This window comes from Delphinus delphis, chromosome 2, assembly GCF_949987515.2.
Source record: "Delphinus delphis chromosome 2, mDelDel1.2, whole genome shotgun sequence".
Taxonomy (NCBI): domain Eukaryota; kingdom Metazoa; phylum Chordata; class Mammalia; order Artiodactyla; family Delphinidae; genus Delphinus; species Delphinus delphis.
In genome coordinates, this window is record NC_082684.1 from 11,333,653 (window position 1) to 11,358,074 (window position 24,422).

Genomic DNA, 24,422 nt, shown 5'->3' on the forward strand with positions numbered 1-24,422 from the left:
TCAGCAGGGCTGAGTGAACTCAGACCCCTAATCTAATAGAGTTCATCATCCCAATCTGATGAATTCAGAAAATTTTATTCTTTGCCATAAAACTATTATATTAAGTGGGAAACTAAATGTGATTTAATTTGTGAGCTATAATTTTTTGGCAAATAAATGAATTCCCAAAGTAAAGGAGAAAATGCCTTTGTCAGATGAAGTGACAGTGGCTCAGTGGAAATTTGTTATAGATGATTAATAAACAGAGAAACCAACAAGACTGAGCTTCCTCCAAAAGAGCCCTCAGATTGCTTTATCCCATGCTCTTGGCACATTTTAGCCAAAAGAGGCCAGAATCAAAGAAAGGGAGAGAGAAATGAACATTTACTGAGGGAAGCTCTGATGGAGTCAGTTGGCCTTCTGGTCCTAATGCTACTACTGCCAGCTTGACCTTGGATGAATCATTTAACTTCTGGGCTTCAGTTGCCTCACCTGCAAAGTGGGAATATTAATGGGGAAGAGAGGGCTAAGAGAAGTAAAGATAATGTTTGTGAAGTGCTTAACACCTAGTAGATACTCAGTAAACGGTGGCTCTGTGGTTTCACTTGAACCCCCTTCAAAAGAGGCTCACTGCTGCCAGTGGAAGGAACTGGCCAGCCTCTTACTGATAACCCTTCCTCTCCCAGAGGGTTTGACTCATAAAAACATAGTTTGGTTCCATTCCATTGAGTTCCAACCACTCCCTTCATTCTTCTTAAGACCATTACTGTTAAAACACCCAATTTGCCCAAAATACATAGTTTCAAATTAATTCTATTAAAGAGGTATATTAAATGATCTGCATTGTCCGATTAATGCCAGAAGCCCTTGAGTCCCAGCTCACGAAAGAGTCTTGGTGGATAACCCATCTTCTCTGATCCAACCCAACTTTATTTGTCCTGTTGTAGCTTGGAAATGGAGACGAAGTTGCTGCAGTCACTTGGCCTCAGATGAGACTCTTAGGGAAGAGAGTTACTGAAAATATCCCATCGTCAGGCAGAATGACACGCTTGTAAAGAATGGCATACAATGAAGACTGGACACCCTTGGTTAATGAGCGCGTTTCAGCTCCCATGGGTCTTGTAGGTCTTGCTTCTGAGGGACTGGCTGAAGGAAAAACCAGGTGAGCCTGCAGCTGTGAGCTGTCCCCTCGTTTGGTCTTCATAAGGTGGCACAGGTTTCCTCGGAGGTCCATAGAGTCTGGTACAGTCTCCCAAGCACCACCTCAGTCCTCCACTCGTTTGTGCTTTCCATCCCCCCAGGGAGATGCGTAGACAGCTCCATTTTACAGATAAGGCAAGACAGAGGTCCAGAGAGATTGAATAGCGTGTCCAAGGTCACCCAACTAGTAAGAGGCATGCTCACTGCAGAACAGTCATGGAACCTATGCATTTGCAGATTTTGGCCCATTCTACCCTTGGGAATCTCAGAATGTTCTGTTCACATCCTGGAACCCGTAGGATTCCGTGAGGGAAGGAAAACTGAATTTATTTATTGGCTCTTCTCCAAGCCAATAATCAGAACTGGCCAGATCTGGATTGGAGTCTCTCTGCCCTCTCTGCTGCTGTCAGAGCTGTCACCCGGGGCTGGACCGTGGGGTAGCAGGAGTCTATATGGACCGTGGTTGAGAGCACAGTCCCTGGCGTCAGACAACCTGGAGTCATGTTCCGGCTCTGCCTCTTACTAGCCGTAGACCTTGGGCAAGGAGCTTTACTTCTCTAGGCTTTAACATGAGAATAAAAACAGTAACCGATAACTCTTATTGAGGGCTTACCATGTGCCCGGCATTGCTTTAAGCTCTCTCCTTGCATTCTTTATTTCGTCATCTCAACAACCCTATGAGGTAGAATGTGTCACTGTCCACATTTTACAGATGAGGAAACACCAGTAATGCAACTTCAAAAACCCTGAGGCTTTGGGGAAAATATACCCATGCGAGGGTTCAACTCAGTGCTCCTCGGTGGCCTTCACCTAGGCCAGAGGTCAGGAGACTTTTTCTGTAAAGGGCCAGATGGTAAATGTTTCAGGCTTTCAGGACTATTCAGTCTCCTTCATGACCCTTCAACTCTGCCACTGTAGCACAAACACAGCCAGAGACAATGTGTAAATGGCTGGTGTGGTTGTGTTCTAGTAGATTTTTTACAAAAACAGGCAGTGGGCTGCAGTTGTCTGACTCCTGACCTAGGCGAATGGCTTCTCCTCTTCCTTGTAAGGACCAATCCTGCTAAACTTCCATCTGCCCCTTCTTTTCCTGGCTTTTTTCTTCTAAGTGCCTGAGCCCCACTTGCTGGAGAGGCTACCACAATGACATAACAAAAGAAGATGAGGATACTGGGTAGGGGGCAGGGGGGAGTGAGTGTAAGCCAGAGAAGCCTGCTGATCTCTATCAGCCAGTGAAGTGGCAGGGTCCCAGCAGGGGCAGTATTTTGGTCAAGCTGGTAGGAAAACTGGTCCCACAGTTCTGAGGGGCAAGGAGGGAGACCTGCCTGGATGGGACCAAGGACCCAGGTTGTGACTGGGGTAAAGGAAACAGGTCCAGATAGCAGGAAGCATTAGAGGCGACCCAGTCAAGAGGGCTGAGCTAAAGGGTCATCTCCAGCCCTTGGGGGGATGCAAATACAAAGGGAAATTGAGGCAGAAGTTCATTCAAGGAACTGGGCAAAGAAGATGGAGAAGAAGCTGTGGATGACTCTGGACCTTGTCTACTGGTAGAATAGGGCCACCAAGATCCTGGCCACCTGTGGCAGGGTGGGCTCAGGACCACTAAAGAGCTGGGCCTACAGCTGAGCCCAGATGGGGAAGTCAGTTAAACCTCCAGGGAGAGCAGCCAGGGCCTCCTGCTCCAGCCTGTGTCTGTAACCCCCTCTAGGAATCCCTGCATAAAAAAGAGAAAGTCACAATTTAGCCCTTGCTGAGCCCACTGGGTAGCTCAAGAAAGACCTGCTGCTTAATCAAATCCGTTCCATTCAATAGACACTAATTAAACATGTACTATGAGCCAAACCCTGGGGATACAGAGACAGGACATATCCTCAAAGCCGTCACAGTTTACAAGCGAGATAAGTACATGCGCAACTTTTTATCATACAAGACCAAATGTGCACAGAAGCGTAACCAAGCACGACTGGGACGGAGGAGAATTCTGAACAGGGGAAGGCCTTTCCAAAGAGTTCATTCGCAAAATATGAAGAAGAATCATTTCTATAGTCTTACTATAAGGACCTATTTGTTCCCCACAAGTTTTCATAAGAATGGAGATCTGCGGGCTTCCCTGGTGGCGCAGTGGTTGAGAGCCCGCCTGCCGATGCAGGGGACGCGGGTTCGTGCCCCGGTCCGAGAGGATCCCACATGCTGTGGAGTGGCTGGGCCCGTGAGCCATGGCTGCTGAGCCTGCGCGTCTGGAGCCTGTGCTCCGCAACGGGAGAGGCCACAACAGTGAGAGGCCCGTGTACCACAAAAAAAAAAAAAAAAGAATGGAGATCTGCCACCCTGTCTTTCTAGAACTCATGTGAAATGCTTAACATTTGAGGACTTGTTTTCCCCTGAGAAGCATTAAGATATCGGACTTCCCAGAAGAAGAGAGAAGCTTCTTTAAAACCAACATAAAAAAAAAAAAAAAGTCTCATGCCCTCATGAGTCCCTAGAGAATGTACTTCAAATAAACTGTGTATTTCTCTCACCAAATGACCTTAAAGAAAGCCTTTTCCTCTTAAAATTGTACTTAGTCTTAATGGAAGTTAGAAGTTTTAAAAGTTTAGAAGAAATGGTTGTCAGGAACTAAACTCTAGCTCTATAAACTGATTTTAAAAAACCCCAGGCTCACAAAGATAATAAAAAATGCATTTAATAGCATGTCAATATACAGCTTAAATGTATATTAAGTCTTCTTTTAGTCAGTGCATTACAGGGATAGAGAAGAGAAATATCATTTGTGAATGCACAGTCAAATGTTAAATATAAGTGCTGATAAATCTTGGTGCTCTTACACTATTAAAATTCCGTTTTATGAAACATAGCTCCAGGTGCAGTGTTCTGTGCCAGCGTGGGGAATCGTCTGGTCCAGTATGCAATCTACAGTTTTAAATTGAATTGTATACAAGTATTAACAAAAGAATAAAATTTATTATTCACAAAACTAAAGTGGTTGTCATAAAGCTTACAAGAAAGTACAGCCTAGGACTAATGAGTTGAAAAACTAGTTTTAAAAATAATAAAACTTACTGGACAGTCCTGGAAAATGATATTATAAAACAAAGAAAACAGTTGGCACAGTTTAACCACCTAATTTCTAAGTGCACTTTGTAATGGTCCTTGCAAGCTGCCACTTTTCCCAGGATAATGACAAAAAGCTTCAGTCAAGTGTCACTGGCTTATGGTGACGGGTTTTTTTTATTGCATTGCCAAGAGTGGATTTTAAGAAAAAACACTACAAAGGTTTCAAAAACCCTATTTATTCTCTATCATCAAAAATAGCAACAGGGGGACTTATACAACTTTTCTGTGAGTACCCACCAGTCTATTTTTTTTTTCTTAAAAAAAATAGAAGTTAGTTAAAGAAAAATGATTTGGTTTTTAAAAAATAATGTAAGGAAACACTTAATCGGATAGCCCAAGGAGTCATCAGAAATGTGTAGCAAGAAAGCTTCATTTTGGCCCTCTCCGGCCTTTGCACGTCTTTTACTAAACTAGAAAGAGAATGTACAGTACCAATATGTTCCCCAACCTGCTTGGATCGAATTGTTTTGTTTTGAAACCCATTATTGCTAAACCAGAGTGTTGACACTGAGAGCCGAGGAGTCCGCTCATAGAGGATAAAATTGAGAGGCTGCTTCTGAGGACTGGATCTCCACCTGCGCCATTTTGAACTGGGTGCACTGCAGCCACTTGCGCAGGGCCGCCAGGCTGGCACTGCTCTGGGTGGAACCCGGCAGCGTCCTGAGGCTGTGGTGGTTCACGTTGTTCTGAATGGCCTGGAGGCGAAGCTGGAGTCCCGCAGATAAGTGCTGTAAGAAAGGGCAAGACGGTAGTTTAGTTTCTTTCCTGCTCGGGTTCCCCGTCAACCCAGGGAGTGCCGGCCTGGACTTCTTCTGCAGGCGGGACTTACACGTGGCACGGGAGCTGTCTGGCCTGAAGAAGGCCAACTCCCAAATTTGGGGAGGGCTCAGGGCAGAGGGCGTGGGCCGGTGCCATGTTCTTAGAGCCCACCTGGCCCAAATCCATCCAAATAATGCCCCTCCCATCTCGACTCATTCTTTGCAACACCAGTGCAGGGGCTGACACTTAGACTTGTCCCCCGAGAGCTGTTTGCTATGTGGGCCTGGTGTCGCGGGCTATGCTGCCAGGCTCCCTGGGTTCAGATCCTCGGTCCTCTGTAAACACCTTGGGGAACAAGGTTTTTCGGTCTGTGTTTGGATTGTCTCATGGGCAAAGTGGGGATAGTAACACTCACCTGACGGGGTTATTGTAAGGATAAGTGATTTAACAGAGGGGTCAGAACAGAAGCCGGCACATAGGAAGGGCTCAGGACATTTTCATCATGATTATAGTCTCTCTGTTCTCACGTTCATGCACACGTTCATGCACACACGAAGGAGCTAGGTTGTAAGCTTTTCTTATTCTTCTTAGCTTTCCATGAAGTTCTGTTGGCCTCCACTTAGCACTCTGGGCAATGTCAAATTGCCACAGATGACCGCCAAGCAGGGGGAGGGCAGTTTGGAATGCCTCGGGGTGAAAGTCCAAGCAGTTTTCACAACAGAAGCTAGTGGTGCAATGAGGTTTTCAGCAAAGCCATTGGCCCTACCGGTGGCCACAAATAGCAGTTAGGCCGTGAACCAGTACTCAAAGCCTGTGGGCACTGCTGACAGCTGTATATCTCTCTTGGTATCCCTTGAAGTCACCTCCCTTCCTTCCACAAACATCCCTCCCCAACTCTGGGAGGAAATCCAGCAACAAGGCTTCCATCTTCTCCCCCTCCTACCTGATACTCCCAGTGCCTTAGACGGGACCCAGTTTGGGATGGAGAGGGTGGTGAGCTTTGCCATCTTAATGTTAAGCCCCAGTAACTAGATTTACAGCCATGGAGTACGTCTGGCCCTGCAGTGACCATGCGTCACTCAAGGCGGGGCCTGGCAGTGAGAACTACGTTCTGTCTCCCCGTCCCTGGCTGTGGGACCCTGTCCAAGTTACTCTTCCTTCCGATCCTACGTTTCCTCTTATATAGAATGAGGGGGGGGAGTGGGCAGGTCCCTTCTAGTTCAATTCTGTCGTTCACTGAATGCTATCCTCTCTTAATAGAATTCTTCCCATCACAAAACGTCAGTCCTAGTGGCCAGGAAATAGCACCGGACATGTCTGGGACCAGATCCCATGGGTATCCTCTGAAGGTAGAGTAGCTTTTCAGCCTGTGTTCTAGTCAGTAGCAGAGCCTCGCCCAGACTCTGGGATCCTCCCCCTCCCCCTTCAATCAACGATGAGTAGGACAGCGGCTCCTGCTGTCACCTCGGCCCACAGGCCCCCTACCTGTCCCGCAAGGTCTCCTGCATTATCAGCCCCCAGAGACCAGGAACAGGTAATGAGTGGCGCATTGTAGAGCCCTGTGAATGTTATGAGCTTCTCTGGAGGGAACTGAGCTTCCAGTCCACCCGGGGGTGACTTACCTTGATATTTGACTGAATCATTGGCAACCACATAGGTATCAGCTGTATGGAGAAACACAGAAGGCCCATTATTACTGTTCTCCATTCTCCCACATAAGCTCCGCTTACTGCCTGGCAAAGCAAGGCACACGGAATCCCTTTAACATCACAAAAGGATGTGGGCCTCCGATGCAGAGTTCCCCGCTATCAGACAAACGTCTCTCTGAGGCCAAACCCTGCTGAGCTGGTGGCATTTGGAGGTTAATAAGCGCCCCATGAGTGCCTGAAACACACACCGTAAATGACTGATTGTCTCTTGAAAGCTACCAAGCATGGGAAATTAAATGTGTATTTATTTAATTAAATCCTCTCTTTCTTGAAATAGAATTTCCTCCACGGGATCTTTAGAACTGAGTCTCCAAGTAGCATGGCGAAGCTCTCTGCCTGTGGTCGTTAAGAAAAGATCACTGGGAAGCGGTTAAAATGCTTAAGTGATGGACAAAGACAAGCCCTGAAGTTGCCTGGCTGTGATCTGGAAGACGAGACACAGCACGAGTGAGTGCCGGCCGGGGTTTCAGCAGTGTGGGTGCACGGGCAGGCGAGCAGCGGGTCCCTGCTCCAGCCGGGAGCAAGGCTCTCAAATCTTGGGCATCTGGGGAGCCCTGCCCCTCCGCTGCCTCTGATTTGCCCTGAGACCCTTCCTAGGAGGTCACAGGTGCCCCGCCCGAGCTCCCCCAGCAGTGGCTCTCCTCTGTCCGCTTTGGTCTCTTGCCACACTTCAGCCCTTCCGAACACAAGTGTTGACTTGTGTTCATGGCCTCATAAATCCGGAAGTCAGGGACAGAATACATTTCCCAAAGTGTGTTCCACAGAACTCCAGTTGGGTGGGATTTAAATGGGGAAGGGGGGCTATGAGCTAATAAGTTTGGAAATGTTAGTTTCTTTCAGGACTGTTCAGATCTTTAATATGCTCAAATGCATCATATCATTTCAGTCCACGCTCCTTCTGACCCAACTCCAATAGAGTTGATATGGGTTGCATTGTGTCCTCTCATATAGCCGTTGTAGTCCTTGCCCACACAGCCTCAGAAGGGACCTTATTTGGAAATGGGGTCATTGAAGATGTAGTGAGTTAGGATGAGGTCACTCTGGAGTAGTGGGGACCCCTAATCCAATATGACTGGTGTTCTTATAGAAAGGGGGAAATTTGGACACAGATAGGTACACAGGGAGAGCAGCACGTGAAGGTGAAGCAGAGATCAACAAGCCAAGGAACGCCAAAGATGGCCAGCAAACCCCCAGGAGCCAGGGGAGAGGCTGGGACAGATGCTCCCTCACAGCCTCAGAAGGAATCAATTCTGCCATCACCTTGATCTCATAACTTCTTGCCTCCAGAACCATGAGACAATACATTTCTGTTACTTCAGTCAGTCACCCAATTTGCAGTGTTCAGCAGCCTAGCAAACTAATACAAGGGCACTCAAGGGAGCAAAGCCCAGAGGTGGGAGTGTGCAGAGAGGTGAGGAAGCAGTGGAGGTTCACGTGATGCTGAAGGGTGAGGTTCTTAGCACAGGATCATGAAAAGCAAGTTTAGAAAAGCAGAGTGAGGCCTCTTGATGTTTGGCCTTGATGTTTGGGAAATACCTGAACTGACCTCTTGTTAAGAATCCTGAGGGACGGGGAGGTGGGTTGAGACCAGGGAACACTGAGTACTCTGCCCCTGGGTGGACACCTTTCCCAGGGTTGCCCCACGGGCTAAGGGCCTTTATGAGGCAAACAAGGGGAATACTGAGGCTGATTTTAGAAGTGCTTTTGTTATTTCCCCACTGATGTAACACAAGACCATAAGATTCTAAATAGACCTGCAAGGGGCCTTCAGGTTTGTGATTTACCAACCTGACTGAAGGCATCAGGTTAAAGTTCATTGTGAAGGACAGCATTATACAATCCAGCAGTCATCCCATTTCAGGAATGCTAATTTGACTGTTTTGAATAACGGTTCATTTCAGTACCCTTTTGCTAGTGGCTCCTACAAAGCTGTCAGTAAGAATTAGATGTAATTTATTCTGGGCACTGTAATGTTATAATAAAATTGGTTGTTTTTTTTTCTTCTCCAAAAACAATATCCAGAAAACTGAAGGACACTTAAAAAAATATGTTTTTCATCAAAATCAAAGGGATACTTTTCCTCTTATCTTGGTTTATGTTATGGGATAAATTGAAGACTTCCTGCTCAGTTGGACTATATTCATTTCACTCCATGCTTTTTCCAGCCCTCAAAATAAAATTAGTCATGAAACTTTCTCTTTCACCCAAGATGGAGTAACAGAGACCAGATTTACAATCCTGCCTAAAACAAAACTAAAATTCCAGATGAAGGGTAATGAAACAATGATTTTCAGACATTAAGCATCAGCAATGCAGGACAGTGATCACTGAGGGAGAGGAAACAAACAAGGTGACCCCTACAGTTATCCTAGCTCACTGCCTAGACAGTGTTTTCAGGCAGTAGCACAGGGAGAAGGAATCCAGGTAGAGTCTGGTGGTCTTCCTGAGGTGAGGAGATGGAGCTGGGAGTCCAGGGAGGCCAAGGGAGCTAGAGTTTGTAAGGCAGAGTAGTGGAAAGGAGAGAGCTGTAGAGAGAGAGAGAGAGAGAGAGAGAGAGCGCTAACTCTCTGAAGATCTGTAAAGGGTTCCCCTTGAGTCTTCAGCTCAATACTGACCAGTATACACATGTGAGAAAATTATCCAAGGCTGAAGAAAAAATAACCTAAAAAGATTAGAGGGAAAAATCCCTGGTAATCACATAGCAATAGTTTGTGTTTCCACTAGTTATAGTGGAAAAATCTTGCAAATCATAGAACACCAAGTAGAGTACTCAGGATATTACCTTACCAGTGAAGAAATAGTAGCCCTAGACAAACTGCTGCTCCAATCCTACCTAACAAAGCTTAACACCAAGTTTCAAAGGCATAAAACTGTTTCTAAGTAATTTAACTATGGCATAGAGTACAGCTCAAGAATGCTTGTAGGAATAAAAAAATATCTAGCACCCAAAAAAGTCAAATTCAAAATGTCAAGAATCCAATAAAAAATTACCAGCCATGCTAAGAAGCAGGAAAATGTGATTCATAATGAGAAGAAAACTCAAGTAACTAGAAAAGACCCCGAAATGACACAGAGAACAGAACTGGTAAACAAGGACATTAAAACAGTTATTACAACTATATTCAATATGGTCAAGAAGGTAGAGGAAATACTGAGTATGTTAAATAGAGGTATGCAAGAAAATCTTAAAGAAACAATAGCTGATACTTTTCCAGATATAATGAAAACTATAAATTCACAGATCCAAGAAAGTCAACAAAATCAAGAACAAGAAATATGAAGAAAACTACACCAAGGCATATCATCATCAAATTGCTTAGCAACAATGGTAAAGAAAAAAATCTTCAGAGCAGCCTGAGAAAAAAGACATATCATATACAGGAGAAAAAAAATAAGAATGACAAAGATTTCTTCTCAGAAACAATGGAAGCAAAAAGACAGTGGATGAATAGCATCTTCAAAATACTAGGGGGAAAAAAAAACTTTGAACCTAGAATTCAATAACCACTGAAAATAGCTTTCAAATATGAGGGCAAAGTAAAGACTTTCTCAGACATACGAAAGCTGAAGGAATTAAGCTTCAGTAGACCTACACGAGAAGTTGTAAAGAAAGTCCTTTGGGCAGAAGGAAGATGGAAGTTTAATTCTACAGAAAGGAATGAAGAAAACTGAAAAATGTAAATATGGCAAAAACAGAAAATATAAAACAAAATTTAAATTGCTTTGAGAGATAATTGTTTAAAAAAAATTATGGTTTGGTTTATAACATATGTAGGAGTAAAATGGATGACAATCATAGCACAAAGTCTGGAAATGGAAGTATACTGTTGTACATTCTCATACTATACATGCAGTGGTACATTATTACTTGAAGGCAGATTGTGTTAAGTTAAAAATGTTGACTATAAACTCTTAAGTCAACCACTAAAACAACAACAGCTAAGACATATAGCTAATAAGATAACTGAAAAACACATTTAAATAACCCACGGGTCAAAGAAGAAGTCAAAAGGGAAATTAGAAAGTATTTTGAACTGAATGGAAATGAGAATATATCAAAATTCAGAGGAATACAGCCAAAGCAGTACTTAGGAGGAAATTCAGAAAACCAAACACTGACAGCTGAATAGAAAAACGTTCTCAAATTAATGACCTCAGCTTCCACCTTAAGAATCTAGACCAAAAAGTGGAAATTGTATCCAAAATTTAATCATTAAAAACTCAATTAGTCAAAAAGAAGGTAGAAAAAGAGGGAATAAAGGACAAAGAACAGATGGGAAATAAAGAAAACAAATAGCAAGGTATTTAAGCCAAATGATATCACAAAACACATTAAATGAAAATGGTTTAAAAATCCCAATTAAAAGGGATTGTCAGATTGGATTTTTAAAAAAGCCCAATACCCAACTACATGCTGCCTATAAGAAATATACTTTAAATAAAAAGACACAAATAGGTTAAAAGGCTAGAAAAAGATATACCATACTAATACTAGTCAAAAGAAAGCTAGACTGCCTTTATTATTACCAAAGAATATTATCGAGGATAAAGAGAACCATTTCATAATTTCAATTCATTAAGAAGATATAACAATCCTAAACATTTATACACCTAATAATAGCTTCATAATATGTGAAACAAAAACTGGTATACCTGAAAAGATAAATTAGGGAGATATTTCAATACCCCTTTTCAATAACTGATAGACTAAGTGGATAGAAAAAGAAGGAAGGACATGAAAAAATTGAACAATACTATCAACAAGCTTGAATCAACTGACATAGGAAACTATATTCAACAACAGCAGAAGACATATTCTTTTCTAGTACACACAGCATTTACCAAGATAGACAATATCCTAAACAAGACTCAATAAATTTAAAATGAGTCAAATTATACAAAGTATTGATATTTTCTCTGATCATAACGGGATTGGATTAAAAATCCATAACAGAAAATCTCTAGAAAAGCCTCAAATATTTGGAAACTAAATTATTGCCTCTAAATAAGCAATGGGTCAAAAAGGAAAGCAAAAGGGAAGATAGAAAGTATTCTGAACTGAACGTAAACGAGAACAGAACTACCAAATTGTAGGATGCTGCTAAACCAGTGCTTAGATGGAAATCTTAATCACTTATGTTATAAAAGAAAAAAATCTCAAATCAGTGAATTCCACTTCCACCTTAAGAAACAAGAAAAAGAAGAGCAAATTAAATTGGAAGTCAACAGAAGAAAGAAACTGATAAAGAACAGAAATTAATGAAACAAAAACTACAGAAAAAATCTATGAAAACCAACCAAAAGCTGGTTATTGTTGTCATTGTTTTAAATCAAAAGCTCACTAAAATTGATAAACCTTTAACCAGATTGATCAGAAAAATAAAAGTGAGATCACAAATCACCATTATCAGGAATGAAAGAGGTAGCATAACTACTGTTCCTACAAATATTAAAAGTATAATAAGGGAATATTATGAGTAACTTCATGCCAATAACATCAACTATTTTGATGAAATGGACAAATTCTTTGAAAGACACACTGTCAAAGATCACTCAAGAATAAGCAGATAACTTAAATAGCCCTGTATCTATTAAAGAAATTGAATCTGTAGTGTAACACCCTCCTGCAAAGAAAATTCCAAGCCCAAGCAGTTCCACTGGTGAATTTGACCAAATATTTAAGGAGAAAAAAAATACCAAACATACATAAACTTTTCCAGAAAATGGAAAAGAAAGGAATACTTCCTGACTTACTCTATAAGGCCATCATTACCCTGATACCGAAACCAAAAATAGTTATTACAAGAAAAGAAAATTACAGTCCAATATCCCTCATAAACACTGATGCAAAAAAATTATTTTAAAGTGTTAGCAAATAGAATTCAGCAATACATAAAAGAATAGTACGTCAAGACCAAGTGGTTTGTCCCAGGAATATAAGGTTGGTTTAACATTCAAAAATCAATCCATGAATCTCACTGTTAATAGTCAAAAAAGAAAAATCAAATGACCATCTCAATAAATGTAGAAAAAGCACCTGACAAATCCTACATCTATTCCTGACAAAAATTCTTAGCAGACTAGGAATAGAAGAGACCCTTACTCAATCTGACAAAGGGTATCTATGAAAAACTAACAGCTAACATTTATATTTAATGAATGCTTTCTTCCTAAGATCAGGAACAAGACAATGTTTCCAACCCTCATGACTTCTATTCAACTTGTATTAGAGGATCTAGCCAGAGCAATGAGACAAGAAAAAGAAATTAAAAGTATAAAAATTCAAAAGAAAGAAAGAAAACTGCTTCTACTTGCACATGACATAATTGTCTACAGAGAAAATCTGATGAAAGCTACAAGAAAGCTACTAGAACTAATAAATGAGTTTAACAGATTGCAGGGTATAAAGGCATAAATCAGTTATATTTCTAAATACTAACAATAAAATACCAAAAATTTAAATGTAAAAAACCATACTATTTATAATACTATAAAATTACTATACACTTAGGGATAAATTTGATAAAATATTCTAGTCCTGTATATGGAAAACTATAAATATTGCTGAAAAAAATTAACAAAGACATAAATAAATAGAGTGGTATACTCTGTTCAAAGATTGGAACACTCAATATTGTTAACATCTCAATTCTCCTTAAAGTGATGTATACATCAGTGCAACCCACATTCCCAGCAGGCTTTTCGTAGTAATTGACAAGTTGATTTTAAAATGTATCTAGAATGCAACGGACCTAAAATAGCCAAAACAACTTTGAAATAGGTGTAGAAATTTAGAGGAGTAACACTACATGATTTCAAGGCATATTAGAAAGCTATAGTAACCTAGACAGTGTGGTACAAAGGTAGACAAACAGATCAGTAGAAATGAATTGAGTATCCATTAATAGAACCATACATGAATGGTCAATTGATTTTTGACAAAAGTGCAAAGGCAATTCAATGGATAGAATTTTTCACAAACAATCCTAGAATAATTGGATATCCACACACATAAAAAGTACCTCAATCCATACCACACACATCCACAAAAGTTAACTCAAAATGGATCATAGATATAAACTAACACCTAGAAGAAAACATATATAATATCTAGAAGAAAACACAAAGAAAACTCTTTGTGATCTTGGATTAGGCAAAGATTTTCTTAAATACAACATCAAAAGCATGATTCATAAAAGAAAAATTTGATAAATGGTATTTCATCAAAATTAAGACTTTCTGCTCTTCACAAGTCACTGTGAAGACAATGAGAAGACAAACACAGAAAAAAAATCTTTGCAAATGACATATCTGATAAAGGACTTGTATCTGAAAGTTCAATAATAAGAAAAAAACCAACTTGATTTTTAAAATGGGCAAATAATTTTAATAGACATTTTACCATGCAGATATATGGATAGCAAATAAGCACATGAAAAGATGTTGAGCATCATTTGTCAACAGGAAAATGCAATTTTGCAGTACACAGTTCTTAGAATGACTAAAACTAGAGATTAACTACATTAAGTATTGACGAAGATGTGTAGGCACTGGAATGCATACTGCTGGTGTGAATGTAACAGGGTACAATCACTTTGGAAAACAGTTTGCCAATTTCTTTAAAAGTTATACACATATCATACAGCCTAGCAATTCCACTCCTTGGTATTTATCCAACACACCTGAAAGCCTATAGCTACACAAAGACTTGTGTATGTATATTCATAACAGCTTTATTTGTAATAGCCTCAAACTTTTGGAAACAGCTCAGATGTCCATTAATTGATGAATGGATAAACAAAATGTGTTATATCCATATAATAGATACTACTCAGAAATAAAATAATCTACTGATACATGTAACATGGATTAATGGTAATATAATTATTCTGAGTGAAGGAAGGCAGAGAAAAGCATAACTACTGTATGAATCTATTTATATGAAATTCTAGAAAATGCAAACTAAGCTATTATGACAGAAAGCAGATCAGCAGGTGCCTGGCGATGAGGAAATGGGGTACAGGAAGTGGTGGCACAGAGACTAACCAATGTGTATGAGAAAACTTTAGCTGGGGAGGACAATATTCATTATCTTGACTGTGGTGATGGATGGCTTCACGGGTATAATATGTGTGATGTGAAGATATCAAATTGTACATTTTACATATGTAAAGTTTACTGTGTATAAATTATACTTCAATAAAGCTGTAAAAAACAAAATCAGGTATGATCACCCAAGTGTCAGTCATGTAGTTTCTCCCATAGTGTTGACTTTTGCTATTGACTGTCAAGCTAGATAAGCTATATCTATCCCTTTTTAACCAACAACCTTGCAGTTTTCTGGTAACAGTCAAGTTTTCCCTAAAATCGTGCTGCTTTTCTTCAGCACTGTGTGAGTTAACTTTACAAATGTCCTTTATTGAAGGGAGTCAACCAAGGAGTGAAATAGGAAGTTATAAGGTTCTAAACTGATGCACTCTGTGGGTTGGCGGGGGGGAGGTGGGTGGTGATGGTGGCTGGGATAGTGGGATATAGACATGGAAGGCAAAGAAGGAAGTGGTACAAGAAGAGGAAGGACAAAGAATCAGTGAAACAGAGAGGTGGAATGATAGGAAGGAAAGGAAAAAGAATGGAAATAAAAAGAGAAAGTGAGTGAGCAACCAGGTTCTCCTTTGTTCTTTTATCTTTTTATCACACTAGCATGTTTCTGATGTCCCTGGATAGATAACAAATACCTGAGTTACTTTCACACACTGTACAGTGATTTAGAATAGTTATATTAGAAACTAAATTAATTTATCTTAGAGAAAAGTATCCGCTACCAAGTCAAACAATGACAGAGTATTTTCCTTGGTTGTCTGGATATCTTGCAAGGCGAGGCTCCACCAAACAATTTACATGACTCTAGGGTCATTTCCAGATCAATGCTTCTGGTAATATTTTAATTACTTATGTTGCATGCAATCATGGTGTGACATACCGAACCCAGCAAGAGTTGTTATAGGAGCCCGATTCCTCCAGCCCCAACTTTGAATGTGAAAATTAAATCAGTTTTATTTTCCTCTTCAGAAGGTACATTCAAAATAAATCCACATTTGTTTTTAGAAGCAAGAAATGGTCTATAGAAATCATAAGATTTTCCTACCTTGACAAAAATTGTTGAATTGCATTCTTGCAGTGCCTCCATTAAACTAATCACATGGAGACACACCATTTCTACCATCTGAAACAACAAACAGGAAAATCAATTCCACTCAAGGTGATACGGAAACAGTCTGCAGCCGCATGCCCTGTGCCCACGAGGACATTCTGCACAACAACCAGAGGGGACCAGGGGTATTTATTCCTCTCTAAAACTTCAACCAGAAACTGAATTTTATAGGCTGCAGAGGTTTCCTCATGCCATGCCTTCCTCATCTAACTTGGGGCTGCCAGTGAATTCAGGTATCAATCTCGCTAATCTGCACCACACTGCGATTCACACCAGAGGATAAACGGTTTCTGCTTCCTTCATTTCCAACTGCAGAACTCTTGGGCTTGGGTCTTTTCTCCATCTTGATCGATCCTTTCTCCACAGTTTCTTCACTTGGAGCGGCTGTTTCATTTATTGCACCACCTCTGTTTGAGGCTTTATTCTCCGTGGAACAAGGCAGTCATATTTACGACAGTTTAAAAATACCATAGAAATGATATCCTTCATCAGAAATCCCTGTGGCTAGATTTTAAACACTCCAGGGGGGATTTTACCAGACTGGCTTATGTAGTTTAACAAAATTTTCAGAATTTAAAATTAATTCAAATTCATTTGTAACACCATTTGTGCAAGATTCACCAGTAACAAATTCATTTCCAACATTTGGATATTAAGAGACATTTGGAGGAGAGGTATTAATGGTATCAAAAAACGAGGACAATAGAAGGAAGCTCTGAATCTCTAGTTTAAATTTAAGGTCCCAGTTTCATCGTCTGTAACAGAGCAGAATAGAATACTTGACCTCCAAGTGCTTCTTCAGTCCCAGACTCTATGATCTAATAAATGTAATTATCTATGCGGTGGTCAGAACTGTTGGTGTACCCTAAAGTTTTCACATAAATTTCCCTTAAGTTGAATTAAAACACCTCTCTCCCTACAGAACTGCCTTATAATATCTGCTTCTCTAAAGAAAAGAAAGTGCTTCCCTAAAGGAAAAATATAATCCCCTTTCCAATTACAACAAAAAGAAAATGTTTCTTAGACGAATATTCAATCAGTCAAAACCATTGCAGAATGCATTGGTGGACAGTGAATTACTGGGTTTCTGGGCACATTGGAATCATCATTATGGCGTTCTTCCAGGCCCTTTGCCCTTCACAGATAAGAACTCTACTGATGAAGCCCCCATAACCAAGACACTGGATGCTGCTTTCCCAGCTGAGAATCTTCCTCCAAAGTAGCAAACTAAACCAAAGGACTCCCTTGTAAATTCCTTCCATACACCCTCCAATCTTGACTCCATAGGACTAAGCTAAGCTTGTTCAATGAAGTGGGATCATGCTATCCATACCTCAGCTATTTTCCAACAAGGTGAGCCATCCACATTAAAATGGAACTGGATTTGAAGATTGAGGAGCTTAGGTCCTCAGAGGGCAACTCAAAATGGTGAGACTCTTTTCAGCTTTGGGCCCTAAGTAGAATTAACACGTACAGTCAATACGCTCTTTTTTTTTTTTTTGGTACGTGGGCCTCTCACTGTTGTGGCCTCTCCCGTTGCGGAGCACAGGCTCCGGACGCGCAGGCTCAGCGGCCATGGCTCACGGGCCCAGCCGCTCCGCGGCATGTGGGATCATCCCGGACCGGGGCACGAACCCGCGTCCCCTGCATCGGCAGGCGGACTCTGCGCCACCAGGGGAGCCCCAATCTGCTCTTAACCACCACAAAGAGATGACTTAACTGGCTATGGTTTTTTCAAATTGCCTTAGACTCCAAAAATAATATAAATCTCCCTCCTCACTCTCTGACTTTATAGCACAAGACAACTCTTAAAGGTAGAAGTTTCACATAAATTTCCTTTGGCACTAGGCAGAGAAAACAAAAATGGTTTTTACTGAATTTATTTGTTTGCATTGTTTTTCATCAAAATTATTATGCAGGTAGAACACCCAGGTTATAACATAAAAATTCACCAATCCATTTATGTACTGTTACAACTGAAGTCTTTAAAAAAACATGTAATGTGAGGACTGAGAGTGGTTTTTGAGATTCTGTCCAAGAGGGGAAACTCATTTGTGAACTCACCACTTTGTTATGGGCCATCAGCTGAAGGATGCTGGGTGTCACCCTACTCCAAAATTCTAGTGCTGTCAGTATCGCTGTGAAGCTGAATTCATTCTGACTTTGAACATTTGTAGCTACAGCACTTTGTTCACAATATACGGTCCAGAGCTGAGCAAAGATAAATGCATGGAAAAGAGAACACATGTGCAACACGGAGGTCTGAAAAGGAAGAAAACAGGGAACCGTTACATGCTAGTGGGCTGTGGTGCTCCAAGGAGCCCTCTCCGCACGGCTTCGGCTTTCCAGGGAGCACAGCCAAAGTACATGTCATTCAAGTGATCCAAGGCTGGAGGAGTCGTCTCCAAGTTACAAACTCATGATTCATCACCTCCAAACAATCTGCTCTTCACTCAGTTAGTGGGAGTGTGCTTAGAGACCAAGCATCTTTTCAGGGAGAAGCCACCTTAGTTTGCAGAATAAATCTACCCTCCCCCTTGCCCTTTAATGAAACTGACGTTCCTATCCCTACACTAGATTAGGAAGAACAATCATTCTACCATTTTAGGGTGTCTGCTGATCTGTAACATGGAGATAACAGTACCCTCCTCAAAGAGTTGTAGTTAAGAGTAAATGAGGTGATATACATGAACGCACTGCCCAGAACTTAATAATTATACTACTATTAGTAGTGACAGCAGTAGCAGCAGCAGCAAAGATAGTATTCCTAACTAGTAGTGAGTACTGATAGTATTCCTAACTAGTAGTGAGTACTGATAGTATTCCTAACTAGTAGTGAGTACTGATAGTATTCCTGACTAGTATAAGTATGATAGTATTCCTAACTTGTATAAGTACTGATAGTATTCTTAACTAGTTGTAAATACAGATAGTATTCCTAACTAGTAATGAGTACTGATTGAGTAAGCACCTATAATGTCCCAGACACTGTGGTAAAGACTTTTTATAGATCACCTCCATAATTCTCAAACCATTTCATCTATTTTACAGATGAAAACCTGGAGCTCAGAGAGGTTAAGTAACTTTTTCAATGTCACAGAATTACAAAGTACCATCATGAGGACTCAAACACAGATTGGGTTGAAATAGTAGGAACTGACTGCCTAATTCCTTTTGCAAACACCATTCAGGTCATTTGGATGGGTGCTCTATTTGATTTCAGAATAAATCTATTGCAGGACAGCTTGCCCTGGCCTAAATCCCAGCTGTTCCCAAACCCGCCGTGACCTCCTAGAATTTGCCTAAGCTCTGTGAGGGGACCTTGTCTCCTCATAACTGATTAGTACCAGTGTGTCTAGTTTGCTTGTATAGGTTCATGATTGATGCTTGCCCTGGATTGACTTTATTCCCTTAAGCACATCATCTGTCTCTACAATTTATAAGTTCCTCTGTGTAAGTGATTCCAACATATACTTTAGTGAGCTCCCAACTGGCCTTATTTTCATTTTTTATCTTCATGTATCTCTAGAGATTTAAGTTGAAAGGCAGTGCATAAAAAATTAGAGTGTAAATTATCCTCCTCTTCATATTTGGTTCTAAAAACTGATCACAGAATTTTTATTATATTTCTATCCTTGTATTGCTCTTCATTATTTTGAGACAGAAATGCCTAGGAAGCTAACTCTTGCTTGCCTCCATAATTTATCTTCATAAAAGTAAACCGAAAAACAATTTAGGGGGAAGAAAAGATAGTCTGGGAATTTGAACAACTTTAAATAAGGCATTAGCACAAAGTTGCTTTCCTAGCATCCACAGGAGGGCAAGTGATAAGATGCATTTTCTTCTCAGAAGAAACATAATTGGCTGATAAGGGTTTCCATTAGCAAATTTGATGCATATGGTTTTAATCTTGCAGAAATCACTTACCTTTGATTGCTCTGGAAATCCAATCAGGATAACAATAAGATGATCTGCAATATGGGAACCTGCATCCAGAGGTATTGGCAGGCAGGGAAAGGAGGCATTTGGACACACTGCATTATGAGTGAGGGAACCCAGAAGCAGCCAGGACAGCAGCCGGATGTGAGAGACACACTCAATGAATTCTTTTGGTCTATTAGGGAGGAAGGAAGTGTTAGAGATGTTTTTGTGTTTTCAGTTTCTTTGTGTGCTTAACAAATGCTTATTGATGGAGGGGTTTAAAAGTGTGGTCTTGTAGGCAGTTACATGAAGTAAAACACCAAAGCAACAAAGTGAGAACAAAATGATAAATCTGTTTTTCTTGTTTTGCACTCTAATCCTGGATCTTAGCTTCTTGAGCAAAGAGCAGCCTTTGGCGACACAGGATTAAACATCATTCTTCCGCAAACCTGGCTGCCATTCTGACTAGCTTCTCTTTCTAAACTCTTTCCTTTCTTCTCATTAGAAAGTTCTCGGATATCCCCACCAGAAGGGAAGGAATAGAAGAGGAGATAAAATACACAGCCACCCACATTCCTGTCCTCCAGTAATTTTCTCCCTCTGCCCCCCTTACACCCCACTCCAAACCTTTCCTCTAGCCAGGAAGCTGCCCATGCAAGATGGCAGGTCAAGCGTGCTCCAAGGTCCCAAGTAAACTAGCCCACGGGCACCTCTCTCTTCTCAGCCTCCCTTATGGGCAGGGTCAGGGGCTCACACCTCCTTGAACTCTATTTCATCTCTGATGTAGATTCTGTTCAAGCTATAATCTAAGCTCCTTGAAGGCAGAAGCTATGTAAGTGCACAAATAAATACCTATCAATTTACTTAACTATGGGAATTAAGAGTTAAAGTGATAGTTCTAAGCTCCAAGTTTTCATCATCCATCAGGATGACTGAGGTCTTTGTAGGAGGGCAACTTGTACTGCCAGCATGTCATGAAGTACTCGTGTTCAAAAATGCTGCCAGGTCAGCAAATAAGTATGGAAATTGGTCTCAATTCCCATCTCCCTAACCAACCATATTCTATTCTCATAGATCTTCAATGCATTCAGTAGCTCTTACTGAGCCCCGGGAAACTCAGGGGTGTTTCCTGCCTCGTGGCCCGAATAATAAGGGTCTTACCCTTGTTGCATTGCAGAAGGGGGATGATAGAGCCAAGGCAGATAGCGAATCACAGCTTTGTTATCTCTGTGGTTGCCCCGTGAGATTTCCATGGCTGCAATCTGAGCCAGCCCAACTTTGAGATGGCCACCAAAGGTATCTTCATGCAGAGGCTGGGAACACGTCTTCATGTGGCTCTACAAAACCAAGTAGTATTTTGTGACTTTGGCAGAGTAAATGGGGATGTTCCAGGGCACTCTTTAAGAAGATCAGGTTGTCATTTCCACATCTGCTATCACCACTCCCAAGCATACAACCCATTTAAACTGCTTCAGGGGCTTCCCATTGTTCTTAAGATAAAGGGGAAAAAAAATTCCTTAGCATGGCCTAAACAACCTGGAATGATCTAGATACTTCAGATTTCTGCATCTTACCCCTTCATCCTTGTGGTCCAGCTACACTGGCTCTCCATGTTCCCTTCCATCACTGGCCTTTGCTTATGTTGTTCTCTCTCCCTGAAATACTGTTTCTGCCTCTCTTCGCCTAATTAACCCTATTCTTTGTTCAGATTTTAGCTCAAGTGTCACCCCCTCCAGGAAACCTTCCTTGATCTACTTTAGGAACCTTCCTAACCTCCCTGGTAGGTCATATCACCCTATTAGAAGCTCTCATGCTGCTGTCTACCTCTTTTTCATAGCAATTGTGAAAGTCACAATTTCACTTTAGTTTGTATGAAATTTTCATTAAAATTGGCCATCGCTGCCAGACCCTAACTGAGGGCAGCCACTGTGTCTGTTTTTGCGGACCATCACATCCTTAAATGCCTAGAACAGTGTCAGGCATGTTATTCGTGCTCAATACATACCAGTTGAATTAATTCAGAAAAATTTCGTTGCTCAGTGTGGCTTAGTGGAAAGAGCAGTGAACTGGGAGTTGAGACCTAGGTTCTAGACCCAGTTCTGTCCTAACAGTCACATGGCCTTAGCTAAGCCACTTGCCACTTGACCTTTCTGATCTGTTTCCTAATACGTAAAATCAGAGGGTTGGATTATGTCTACAGTCCCTAACCTTTTGGTCATCATAGATCCTTCTTATTATTTTTCTCTGTATTTTGGAAGTGGCTATAAAACTATTTAGGTAATATTGTTTCCTCTTCAGACAGCAAAGTGGTTTCAGCGTGGGCAACCAGATTCAGCACGTGCGTGAGCAAACACTAGGGGAGCTTACTCAGAAATGACTGGATTTGGATATTGTGAGAAATCATCAATTTAAATTTTGATTCTACTCTCTGCAGAGCATTTGCAAGTCTATCCCTATCCCAAGAAACACTTGGATCTTCTGAGCAGAGTCTGGAAACTGAGTTGGGCGCTGAAGGGACGGTAGCTTTAGCTGATGAACTTCTGGGACGACTAGATCCTATTTATCAAAAAGCCACATTTAGTGCTGGACTGCAGTCTGGCTGCTCATCGGGCCAGGTCTGGCTCCTCTTCCGCTCTTTGTCTGGGGCCTTCCTCAAATCTCTCGGACTATCAATCTTTTAGCTCCCTAGTCTTCTCGCGGCAGGGAAGTTGACTTGCATCAGCAATTCATTCCACCCTGCAAAGCAATCAATATCCTCAACAACCTCACTGGGATTTTATCCATATGCAAATTAAATGTTGTTCTGTCTTTAATTATTTTCTGGAAGGAGATAGCTTTAGTGCAGATAAAAACCATAAACAACTTACATTTGCATAAGGTGTACACATTTCATACAAACTAAAGTTTACAAAAGTGTCTTCACATGCATTGTTTCACACCAAACCTTGGAACGGGCAGCAAAGGTAGGTTGATTTAGGTGGGTTTATTAGACTTCCTTTGCTAATGAGGAAACTGAGGCTCAGGGTAGTTAAATGGGTGGCACAGTGAAAAGAGAATGGATTGGGGGTCACTACAGTCTTAGGTCACCCCTGACTCCACCACTTAGCAGTAGCGTGATCTTGAGCAAATGACTGCACCACCTTAGGCCTCAGTGCCTACATTGGTAAAATGGGAATATTTTACAATAGGGGTATTGTGAGAATTGAATAAATGGCAAAAGTAAAGGTATGCACAGAACTGGAGCCGCCATGGAAATATCCTTTCCTTTCTTCACTCCCTCTTCACAGAGGTGGAACTCGGTTCTTCAGAATCCCAGGACATGGGCTCATTCAACAGTGCCACCACGGCCTCTCCAGGTAATGATAAATTTCCATCCAGTCTGCTTGATTCCCTAAAACTGTCTCTCCAGTCCCGCTAACCTGAGGGATGAGGGGACGCAGGCCCTCTTACCTTCAGTTTGGTCAGCGTGTGCATGTCTGCCATGAAGTCCAGCACGTCGCTGAGGTACTGCCGCACGCACTCCATCGCCGCCGTCCCGCACTGAAACACACAGGACACGGCGGGGCGCGCGCTCTGAGTCGCGGCCTGCGCTTTTGCCCTGATGGAAGTGATTGTCTCGCTCTGGTTTCACACTGTTTACTAATGAGTTGTTTCATTTTCTGGATTTCTGACTCACTTCGTTACTCTCAGCCATAGCCTGTGATTGTCTGCCCCAACTTTGGACAAAAATTAATAAAAAGGTTTGTGGTGGAGAGCAAAAAATGGGATGGCCTAGGGAAGACAGGGTTTACAGGCTTTTTTTTCCCACTGGGTCATTGAACTGATTTTGTTTGCTTGTTTTTAAACTGGTTGGTATATAAAGATTTAGCCTATGTAAAAGTCATTAGTATTGGTCTTCATGACATGAATCACCTCAAAACAACAGTAACACTTTATCACTCCAGGGAGTCTTAGACACACAAAAAATATGTACCACCAAATTCTACCACCATAATCTTAGATGTCTTTCTCTATCAAAAAAAAAAAAAGGACATAAACGAATATCATGTTTGTTGAAAGAGTCAAAAATTCTTATATTCAAGCACTTACAACTTCTTATACATAGTAGGTACACTATTAAATAGATAAATTTATCATTGTTGAACTCTTGCTAGGGAAAATTAAAGAAACAAAAGGGTCATCTTCCCCACATACTAGCAGCGTGCTTGATAAGTTTTAAAGGAAAAAAAAGCATACTTGTGTTTCAGGTTATTAAATGGAATAAACCTGCTCTCTCAGGGCAATGCAGTGAATTTAGGATTATGAACAAAGAAAAGGAAAATGCACAGACAGGCTGCTACATCAAAGCTGTATGAGAGAACTCATACATAAGACTGGATACAGTGTGGATCAAAAGCAGGCCCTCTTTGAAGCCATCTGAATACTATGCTAAGGCCTTTCTTAGCTTTCTTTAGGAAAATCTGGAACATTATATACTTAACTAGCTCACCCAGTGGCTCTCATTTTCCCATATTCATGTAAATCTGCAC

At 41.2% G+C, this 24,422-nt stretch overlaps 1 protein-coding gene across 3 annotated transcripts in view; it reads right to left on the minus strand.

The window, feature by feature from the left end:
• Positions 1-3,874: 3,874 nt before the first annotated feature.
• UNC79 (unc-79 homolog, NALCN channel complex subunit) overlaps positions 3,875-24,422 on the minus strand; it is a 201,779-nt gene continuing 181,231 nt past the window's right edge. For all 3 annotated transcript variants that reach the window (XM_060003340.1, XM_060003338.1, XM_060003341.1), the window contains 7 exons: positions 23,344-23,433; positions 21,055-21,230; positions 19,900-20,086; positions 18,037-18,234; positions 15,907-15,984; positions 6,675-6,716; positions 3,875-5,021 (listed from right to left, as the gene is read on the minus strand). In XM_060003340.1, the coding sequence (XP_059859323.1) occupies positions 4,821-5,021; positions 6,675-6,716; positions 15,907-15,984; positions 18,037-18,234; positions 19,900-20,086; positions 21,055-21,230; positions 23,344-23,433 (972 nt within the window). In that variant the 3' untranslated portion in view covers positions 3,875-4,820. The remainder of the gene's footprint in view (positions 5,022-6,674; positions 6,717-15,906; positions 15,985-18,036; positions 18,235-19,899; positions 20,087-21,054; positions 21,231-23,343; positions 23,434-24,422) is intronic.